The sequence below is a fragment of the Cicer arietinum genome, chromosome 4 (assembly GCF_000331145.2).
Source record: "Cicer arietinum cultivar CDC Frontier isolate Library 1 chromosome 4, Cicar.CDCFrontier_v2.0, whole genome shotgun sequence".
Classification (NCBI taxonomy): Eukaryota; Viridiplantae; Streptophyta; class Magnoliopsida; order Fabales; family Fabaceae; genus Cicer; species Cicer arietinum.
This window is the reverse complement of record NC_021163.2, coordinates 58,147,866-58,158,742: the sequence shown is the minus strand read 5'-3', so window position 1 is coordinate 58,158,742 and position 10,877 is coordinate 58,147,866. Positions and strand designations below refer to the sequence as shown.

The window sequence follows — 10,877 nt, the reverse complement described above, 5'->3', positions numbered from 1 at the left end:
GAAAAAAAAAAAAAAAAAAAAAAAAAGAGGAAATACAATCCAAAACTTCAAAGTAATATTGTGAGGCAGCGTAGAAATTTAGGAGTTGCAAAAGTTCAACTCTGCATTAGAATTGTTTGAAAATTGAATTCAATTGGTTTTCAGTTTGAAAAAATTGAATTGAGCTGTTTTATAAATAGATAAATCGATTTATTACTCTGAAGCGGTTTTAACTTATTTTTTTTCTTCCTATAGGCCAAATTTTACATCATTACCCCTAATTACTTATAAAAAGCAAATTCAATTTTAGTTTTTTCGAATTAAAAACCGATTTGATTCAATTTTTTCAAATTATAAACTGGTTCGGTTAATAAACTGTTTTTGAAAAAACAGTTTAATTATCAATTTTTATAAATTTATTCAATTCAAAAACAGTTCAATTCAGTTCTGTAGTTTGATTCAATTTTTTGTTTTTTTTTTTTAACACCCCTACACGGAATACATCAGCCCTTTCCCTTATATAAGCAACTTTATAGGTCTCTCTCTTTGTAGAAAACAACTGAAATGTTGCAAATGTAAGACTGAATTAAACTAGACTTACAACTAATATTTATTTAAGCCAGTCAATTTGTTATGTCTGAGAGGATTTATAACATTTTTTATTAAAATAATATTTTTGGAATGACTCTACCGGTGTAGATGCACGGTTTTCAACTAGTTATCTTTGAATCAATTTAATCTAATTTGGCCACTTCTATTTTATTTTTGAATAAACTAAGATATCATTTACACACAATTGCAAAAATAAATATCTTGAAATGATTGAAAAACATTTAGAGAATTAACATCTTTTAATATATGTTAATCTAATCCGGCCTCTTTTATTTTTCTTTTGTCTGTAAACAAAGTAACAAACACTACTAATAAACTCACACACGAAGTGAAGATCTCGAATTCGAAACCAAGTCGTCTTAGAAAATATTCAACTTTACAATAATTACATTGTCAATTGAGACATGTCTTCCAAACCAAACTCTTTTATTTCTATCCCTACTTAATAATGATATACTATGATCTTATATAAAGCTTGTGAAGGATATGCAAAAATAAGTGGGAGATGTGACTTGTATTTCCTACAAATTAAACTAAAATAAAATCAAACTTCGTTGTGGGCTTATATTTGAGTTACTAGCTCCGTGCTAATAGTTTAGTCTTATAACTTCAAGTTGTCCAGTTCAAATCTTTTTGAGACAATAATAGATACAATTAATAAAAGAAATTCTTCTTCTACAACTTAAAAAAAAAAAAAAAAACTTATTGTGGGCTCAAAGTCCAAAGGTGGTTGAGCTATGACCCAACCCAATAAATTACCGTATGTTTTTTCTTTCATAAAAGTTGTTTGAAAATTATACCCTTTATTCCCAAATTAATCTTATACCCCCACAAACTGAATGAAAAGATATAAACGCCCTTATCTAAATATTAAAATTTACCATTTTTCACTATTTCACCATTTGAATTTTCCGGTACATAAGCGAGTATAATTTTTTTTTTCTTTTTTCGGAATTTTTTTTCTTCAAGTTTTCCAGTACACAAATTACACTCTAAAAAACTTGAAAAAATGTTTCCGGTATAGAAGATAATTTTCGGAAATCTTAAATTCAACATTTCCGGTACCAGAAAACTTATTTCAACCTTTTCAGAACATATACAATACCAAAATATTTTCTTTGAAATTTCAGGAAGTTACTGGAAAACTTCAACCTACAAATTTTCTGGAAGTTCTTTTTAATTTTTTTATTCATTATTATTTATTTATTTTATTTTATTTTAACTAATTTTTTTTTCCAGTGGGTGCTGGTGTTAGAGGAAAAGACAACAAGATAGTACGAACAATACGTGACGTTGAAACTTCATCATCTATGGATGCTCTGGAAAGGATTCGACCGATAGCATTTCAGAGGAAACGATGAATTATAGTGGAAGATGATGACTAAGGGAGAGCAAGGTCATATATCTATCCCTAAGGTTGTTATTGCTATACACGAGGAGGAGCAGGTTGTGGTACATAAGGATGAGGAGAATACTGTTGTACATGAGGAGTATATGCAAGAGGGACTTACATGATACCGACATCATGTGTCTGGAAGACTATGGTTTGGTCAAGTAAGTAAAATTAATTATTATTTACGGTGTATTACAAATATTTAAATTAATTATTATTTATGGTACATTAAAAATATTTAAATTAATTATTATTTTTATTCTATATTTAATTTTAATGTCATATATTTGACTTGTATGCAGAAGCGACCAATGCTGAAAATAGTTGCTCATAAAAAGAAATTGCAACAATTTACTCCACAAGTTCTTCCACGAATTATAGAGACGTGAATGAGTTTGTCTGGATTAGCCCCACTACAACGGGGTAGTTTGAAGCTGATTGACAACAACCTAATTTCTGCATTTGTGGAAAGATGGCACACAAAGACCTTGTCATTTCACATGCCATTTGGTGAAATGACAATTACTTTGGATGATGTTGTCAATCTGTTAGACATTCATATTAGGGGTGAGTTCTATAGTCCACCATCCGATCTAGATAGAGTAATGGTATGTATTCTTGCCATAACTCTATTAGGGGTGTCTCTTGAAGAGATATGGGAGGAAACCAAAAAAACAAGGGGTGCAAATTGCATATTAGATTGGTTGAAAGAGGTCTTCAAAAGACATTGTGCAACAGAGCGATTTGACTGTGCTGCTAGGGTGTATCTGTTAAATCTGGTAGGGAGTATTATTTTTGCAGATAAAAGTCACATGTTAATTGATGTGAAATACCTTCCCTTTTCCATATATTTGGAAGGTACAAGTATATACGATTGGGGTAATGCTGCACCCATAGTCCTTTATGACTACCTCTCTAATGTTAGTTGTTATGACACCAAACAATTAGGGGGATATATGTCGCTGCTGCAAGTATTAAATATTTATAATAATTATTAATTGTTATGATTTTTATTTATTATTTTTTATAATTAATTTATTTTTATTTGCAACAATGTTGAATATACAAATATTTTCCACATATTTGTAAAAGAGGTGATTAGGGTGCTGATGTTGGGTGCATTGTCAAAATGAAGAGATGGAGTTATAAACAAGACAACACAAAATCCCTGAGTACTGACACCTGCTAATGTCATATGGAGACCATAAGAGAATCATAGGGATATCATTCCCTTTGATTATATAATGTTATACACTGACCACCTCCGATTATGCAACACTGTAGTGACATATTTGCCTAAGAGGTGTCTGAGACAATTTGGATACATCCAACATATTCCACCACCCCTACTTCCAGTTTTTTCTAGATTATCCGATGTAGATGTCGAATGCATGAGATATTTGAGTCATGTCACCGAACTACATCACAAGATACGTCTAGCTACATATTCATTTAAGTGTTATGATGGATATTTGGAGTGGTTCTACAAAGTATCTCATCCACTTTTAGTGTGACTAGATGGTATATCCCACGTTCCAAATTTTAATATCCCCACCGCCGCAGAAGCTTCTAGGAACAACCATTTATCCTACAACAGATGGATGATCTTATACAACGAAGGTTTGATGCACATCATACTGATCTAAGTGACGACATGTATAATTACTTTTTTAGAGTTTTATATTTAACGCGTCATAACACTAGTTAGTAGTTATTTTGTAATATTGTTATATCATTAACTCTACTTTTATTTGTCATGAACATCGTTAATGTTACTTTACTTTTATTTGTGATGAAATATAACAAAAGTAGTGACTAAAATAAACTAATAACAAGTGCATTTTATATAAGTTTTAAAGTATTGTAGTCCATACAAAGTATTAAAGTTTGTGTAACACATGTCATATGCCTAATAAATACCCCCACTTTATAGACGTCGCGTGTATGCTATTGCCTAAGAAGTTGTCTTCTCGGTGTGATATTGCTTTCAACCTGGTGCAATATCTGACATTGGAAATCCATCTTTCATCTTTAACTTCAAAATAGATTAAAGATATTATTTATTGGAAATTCATCTTCTATCTTTAATTTTACTATTTAAAAAATAGAAGTATTATTTAAGAAAATAATATTATTTTATCAGAATCCAATGACTTACTTCAACAAAACCAATACATATAATACAATCATTTGTTGTCGATCCTGAATTTGAACCCCTCTTATGAAAGAAAATCATGGAAAATGTCTACCAAACGTGACTAGAATAATATTATATGTTGTCGCTATCACGTAACTCATATCAGGTATGGACATCCATTTATTTAGGCATTGAATACCAAAACTTGTTATCTTTAAAGAATCTATGATTTGTCTAATGCGTCATAGGAACAATCTATCATATAGACTTATATGAGAAGCAATCTCTTGGTCCAAACTATGGTAGACCAAAGAACAAGACTCTTCATTGTGTCCAAACAATGATGCAATAGCACGATAACCGCAATTTTCATATGCTATCACATTATATATGTCATCAATGTATGGTTGAATAACATCAGAAAATTGTCTCAAAAACAAATGTATCGAGGATTGAGATGATTGAGCGGGTTGTTTCTTTGATAAATGAGAATGTCTCTTCTATGATGATTGTGATGGTTGGGAATCAGGATCTTCACAATATGTTACATTAACATGCTCAAAGTAAGAGATCTCAATATACATCATATCAATCCGACTTCTTAAACTTACTCTTCTTCACTCGTCCTTTCGTTTTAACTTTTTCAGGTGGTGGACACATTGAACTTGTAGTTGGAAAAACAAGTTCACGCACTTTACTCTTCAACACTTTTTTTCCTATAACATCAAGTGATCGAAAACGTTTCCATAAGACACTCATCTCATTAGACATATACAACTCTGATCCATCATTTATGTCTTTGGTTAGTTCACATTCAATGCTTAATTTCCTCTATTAAATATGCACAACATCTAGAAGAATTGATTCACCCATCAATTTATATTGTGCCAATTCACAAGCACAAAGTAACCTGTATATTCTTCTAGGAGAACACCAACATACAAATTTGTCAGTACCCATACACTCAACTTTCTCGTATTCTACATCAGTGCGTCTTTGAGCTTCTCTTGATACAAATGTATTCAAATACTAATAAAATGGAATGTTGTGTTCATGTGCTTTATCATAGAAACTTTTCTGAAACGAGACCATGAATTTTCTAAGTTGCAACCTTATCAATTTGTTCATAGTTTTCCAACATTTACACATATCACTCATGTTGTGTTTCAACATTAACTTCAGTTTCCAATGAGCTGACTCAACCTTATCATTACATGTAAATTGTCACTATAGAGCAATCCAACAAATAGTAAAATTACAAAATAGAAGTTTTATAGTGACATGACATAACTGTTAATCGTTGTGTTCTCCAAATGCATCACTCAATTTGTCCATGCTTCAACAAACATTTGCTTATGAGAAGTCAACAAAGTTTCTTTCACATAATAAACAAACACTTTAATATCGACACATGATTGCTCAAACATGTGCAAACGTGTGATATACTATTTTTCATCATTGCAATACATAATGTCTTTCTACATATTTAATACTAACTCTTGTTTATCCTTTAAAACATATTGTTTGCATTTTGCTCAAATATTTTTGTCGATGTGAAATCGACAAAGCAAATTAACAACATGTGAAAATACAATACCTATTGTTTTCATTAAAGCAAGATCTCTGTTTGTCACAATTATGTGTGGAAATTTGTTTTGGGCAACAAACAGTTTTCTTAACTTCTTTAATGCCCAACAAAAGTTTTCTTCACGCTCACATTTCAAATAAGCAAATCAAATTACAAATGTCTTATTTGTTGATGTCATATCAACAATTTCAAGTAATGACATTCTATATTTATTGGTTTTGTTGGTGTTGTCCATAATACACGATATGAAACAACTTCACTGAATTTGGATGAATCCAAAAAATATCTCTAATAACATCTAAGTCTTTCCGCTTTCTATTTCAACACACATATTTTGTATCTTCAATTAACTTGAATAAATGCTGCATCTATGTCTTATTACCTCTCATGTGCAATCATATCATACTCCTCTTTTTATATATTTGTGAGATCTAAGTAATATTATTCGTATCTCAGTCTTACAATGAGGGTAATATGTGCCTCAGTTCAACATTATATTTTATTAAGTCATGAACATGTGTTTTTGTCTTCTTCATCTAAACGTCCCTCCAAAATATCGCGTAATTTATGGTTGTGAACTATAGAAATTACTTTAATTGTCTATCTTAAACCATCTTTTAATGATTTTGATATAAGTTGAAAAAGACAATTACACTTACTCTATATGTATCAAATATCTGAAATATAATATAAAACAAATTATAATATATTTTTATAATATTAATTATAATTAAAAATTTTACAATAATATATTTTCACAATAATATATTTTTATAATATTAATAATAATCATTCTGATCTCTGTCAAATATGTTGGAAGTATCAATGCATGTTTTATTACATAATAGTAGCGGTTTTATCCATATTTGTTAAAATTTATATAATTAAAAAAAATAGTGTGTACCGAAAAATTATTTTTCACAAATTTTTCGATAAAATCATCTGTACCAAAAAATTTGTAAAAACAGTTTTTTAGTGGTATTGATTTTAAACCTTTTGTACTAGAAAACTTTAAAAAAGATTTTCAATACTATTGATTTTAAATATTTTATATCGAAAAACTTTAAAAAAAAAATTCTAATAATATTTATTTTATTTTTTATGTACCGAAAAACTTTTAAAAATATTTTTTATATACACATTTGAAAACTTGTACTGGGAAATCTTCTAAGAAAGAATTTCGAAACGTAACTAAACTCTAATTGCTCTGTCTGAAAATCTTTGAACCATAAAAAAAGTATATTTGAATTGATAAAATAATAAAAAAATTTAAGGTTAAATTTGACATTTTCAAAAATTTGTTTAAGGAAAAAAATAATAAAACAGGGATATATATATATATAAAACTCTTATGTATTTATGATTATCAGTTGAGTTATATTTATCGGTCAATTTTTTTTCTCTTTTTTGTCAACAAAATAATTTTAACACATAAAAATATTAATACATTAACACATAAAATATTTTATCATAAAATAATATTAATACTTTAAAACAAACAAAATAAATTACAATATATATATATATAAAACTCTAGGAATATAGCAATAATTGGGAGTATATGGTACAATTTTCAAGTTGCTTTGATGCAAAACAAAAAAAACTAAGGAACGAAGAAGAAACAACATAAAACCGAGTGCTTCATTTATACAAATTCAATTTCGTTTTGTCGATCGTTGTCGTTGACGGCTATTAGTAGCTACAAATAATAAAGCTTCATCGATTTAATTTTTGCAAGAGAAGAAAATGGGTATTCCTTCGGAAATTAGGGACGTTTGGGTCTCCAAAAGAAATTGTTTCATCATTGCTTCTCCAGATGAGGAGAGGAAGCTTTTAAGATCTAAGAAATGTACTCATGGTATTCTCATTTTCATTTTCATTCTTTTTTACTTCACACTTTTTTTATAAATATTAATTAATACATCATCATTATATGTATCATGCCCCATTGTTTCCATTTGTTAAATTAATTGGTTGATTATTATATGAAGAGAGAGAAAGAGAGAGGGGTATTGGATGAACTGTATAGAATATGAGACCCCTTTCAATTTCATCTTATGTTAAACAACAATCCTTTTACTTACCTCCGACCAAATTCTAGATTACTAGGATCTATTCCCGTTGAAACCAGAGAGTTAAAACCAAAAAAATAAATAATTATAATGGAATCCACATCAACTTGAGCTATGACTAAAATAATTTTTAGATTGGGCAATCCTTATCTGTTGAGCTAGCTTTGGAGTCGAACTAGGCCTAAAGTCTAAATTTTCTAATATGCTATCAGAGTCTATCGTATATATGTTATCGGTCCACCTTGATTTCTTGAGTTAGCTTTTGGAGTGTGTTAGGCCTGAAACTCAAATTCTAAGACAAACAATGGAATCTTATATCATTTCCTTCTGTTTAGTTGGAAAATAATTCTTGAATGGTGGCATAGAACCAGTGTTGTCAAATAGCTGCTATAGCGCTGTGGCGTATCGGAATTTTAATAAACTGTTATTGTTATGTAATATGTAATTTAATACAAAGTGTTGTCAAATAGCAGAGCTATAGTACTGTAGCGTAAAAGAATTTGAAAAAACTCCAATTTTTTTTGCGATATGTGATTGACAGCACTGCATAGAAGAACTACTACTTTTGTACTTTTCTGCTGGTTGGCAAAATCAATGTTAAATTTTATTGCAGTTGCTTGAGGTAATGCATGCTATTCCTGGAAATACATGAAATAAATGTCTTTAATTCTCTGTCTTTAAGATTTTCATTTTCATTGATAGAGCAGGGCACATGTAAGCAACATGTTATCTAACATTATTATGATATCGATTCAAAGTATGTTAGAGATCATCAGAGAAATGAGTTATATACCCTTCAGCCTTTTCTTAATATGCAGAAGGCGTGATTGCTGGATTCAAGGCTGCTTCCGTTGCATGCGTTGTCAGTGCTGTGCCTACAGTAAGTAATTTATCTTTCTGGAGACGGGTGTTGCTAAAAAAGATACTGTGCTATATATTTTTGTTCACAATGTTTATGATGTTTCTTGGATGAAACTTTCACTTAGTAATTACCGGGTTAATAATAAGTTGTGCCATGACTCATGAGTTCAATAATAAGGGGTTAGATAGAGGGAAGTATCTTGCTTTTAAGAGAGTTGTGGTGGCCATGGTTATCAAAACGAGTTTCAAATTGTGAATCGATAAACCTATTTTTCAAATTGTGAATTGAGTCTTCTTATGAATTCGAAGATACTTTTTCAAATAAAATATGACATTTTTAAGTAAACAAGTGAGATAGCAAACCGATAAGCTAATATATATCATCTACTAATTTCAAAATCATTCAGGAATCAAATCTTAAATCAAATAACAAAAAAAAGTGGTTGGTTATACAAAGTTGACAAAAAAGTGGTTGGTTAAACTAATCATAGTGAATCGGGATTCATCATAATGAATCAGAATTCAAGATGAGGTTATGTCCCATATAGATTACACGCTAGAGATTCTTAATGATTGATCTCAGTTTTGTATCTTACCAAGATACGACTTGCATGTAAGATACGGAGAACCATGGCTGGCCTTCTGGCATTCGGAAGAGTAGACTTTTGAAGCTCTATAGTGTTGTAATCAAAAGGGTATTTTCCCTGTTCCTTTGTAATTAGAGACCAAGTTCCTATCGCTATCACCCTAATGTTGTACCAGTGTTGTCGATGGCGGATGGCGGAAAGCCAAAAATATGCCATTTTAAGTTGCCATCAAATTCCATGGCTCCACCATCTTTACAAATTGGACATGGGAGTTGTCAAAAAAATCTCAACAGCAGTCCACCACAGCATTGCCATGGCTATATTCAACAACACTGTTGTAGTCAAAATTGATCTTGATTGATTGATTGAACTTCCATATGGCTGGTTTGAGTTGAAGACCAATTCACCTTTCGAAATCTCTTTTCGGGTTACCAACTTCTGAAACCTAATTAACAGTATGATTAAGAAATATGGCAAGTGCAACCCTCAAGATGTTTGTGGATGATAATGAATTATGTTGAAATTGGAAGATAACATTATGTCATTCTATGTCTCTCTATTCATGAATTTAAATTTTATTCGACGTCTAACTTTTCAAATTCGCAGTTGACTGCTGTTCGCAAGATTCCATGGGCAAAGGCAAACCTCAATTATACTGCTCAGGCACTTATCATATCTGCTGGTACGATCTCAATTTAAAATAACCAAATAATTGATTCAAGAGAGATATACTATTATGTTTTGTATGAAGAAAAATAAATCTTTTCAATAGTAATTTCTGTATGGTTATTTGTAAAATTAGCTACGAAGCAATAAATCGCAATACGACATATTAACAAATTCATATATACATCATGTATATACTTTATGAAAAGGATTGCTTTCTGTTCAAAATTCATGAAGAATGAATGTGGCTCATCTGTTGCTGCCAATCCACTTGAAATTCATAATTTTTTAAATGCTTTTTGCAAAGTGTTTGGATGCATATTAACACTGGTCCCTGGTTGGTGAACAGCATCCATTGCAGCATACTTCATCACTGCTGATAAAACAATCTTGGAATGTGCAAGAAAAAATGCTCAACTTGAAAATTCTCTGAGACACAATCGTGACACAGTTTCATCTTAGACACTTCTATACTCATTGCTGGTCTTGGTGAAGGATTTGTGCTACTTGCAATATTCAACCAGTAGGCCTGTTGCAAAACTTTCCTTTCTGGGTCTGGCTCGAATGGATTTGAAGGTGTATATGCTCAAATAAAAGAGTTTGTTGTTGTTGTTGTTGTTGTGTAACAGTTATATTTGGAATTGTCACTACACTAATCAATAAGTGACTTCATAATGAGAATTTTGTGGAATTGATATACCTTGTTTTATTTACAAGTTGATGTACCACATTTTTGTTAAAGGCTTAGAGAGCTTGTTTAACCGAGCTTTTGTTGTTTTTTTCATTTGGTAAATTATTTCCCTTAAAAATTCCATTTGTTTCATATACATACTCTTTGATTGGAGGAGCATTTATAAGTGATGTGCTGTAATTTGAATTATTTATTTTTGATGCCAATATATCATGGATGTTGTTGTTGCATATATGTTTTAGTCATATGAATCATGAATCACAAATCATCAAAGTAGAAAAAGTTTGAACT

The 10,877-nt window shown here is 30.4% G+C and overlaps 1 protein-coding gene across 1 annotated transcript; it reads left to right on the top strand.

The window, feature by feature from the left end:
• The first annotated feature begins 7,250 nt into the window (after positions 1-7,250).
• LOC101498941 (early nodulin-93-like) lies at positions 7,251-10,745 on the top strand. The gene is made up of 4 exons (XM_004498397.3): positions 7,251-7,567; positions 8,600-8,661; positions 9,836-9,911; positions 10,245-10,745. Exons 1-4 carry the CDS (start codon positions 7,456-7,458, stop codon positions 10,355-10,357), a joined length of 363 nt encoding a protein of 120 aa, XP_004498454.1. The 5' UTR covers positions 7,251-7,455; the 3' UTR covers positions 10,358-10,745.
• Positions 10,746-10,877: the final 132 nt, after the last annotated feature.

What these genes read in the sequence shown, in the direction of transcription:
- LOC101498941 (XM_004498397.3), top strand. Translation starts at nt 7,456, where the DNA reads ATGGGTATTCCTTCGGAAATTAGGGACGTTTGGGTCTCCAAAAGAAAT. An exon ending in ATCTAAGAAATGTACTCATG is followed by an intron (nt 7,568 to 8,599) that starts GTATTCTCATTT and finishes CTTAATATGCAG; the next exon opens with AAGGCGTGATTGCTGGATTC. An exon ending in GGCACTTATCATATCTGCTG is followed by an intron (nt 9,912 to 10,244) that starts GTACGATCTCAA and finishes GTTGGTGAACAG; the next exon opens with CATCCATTGCAGCATACTTC.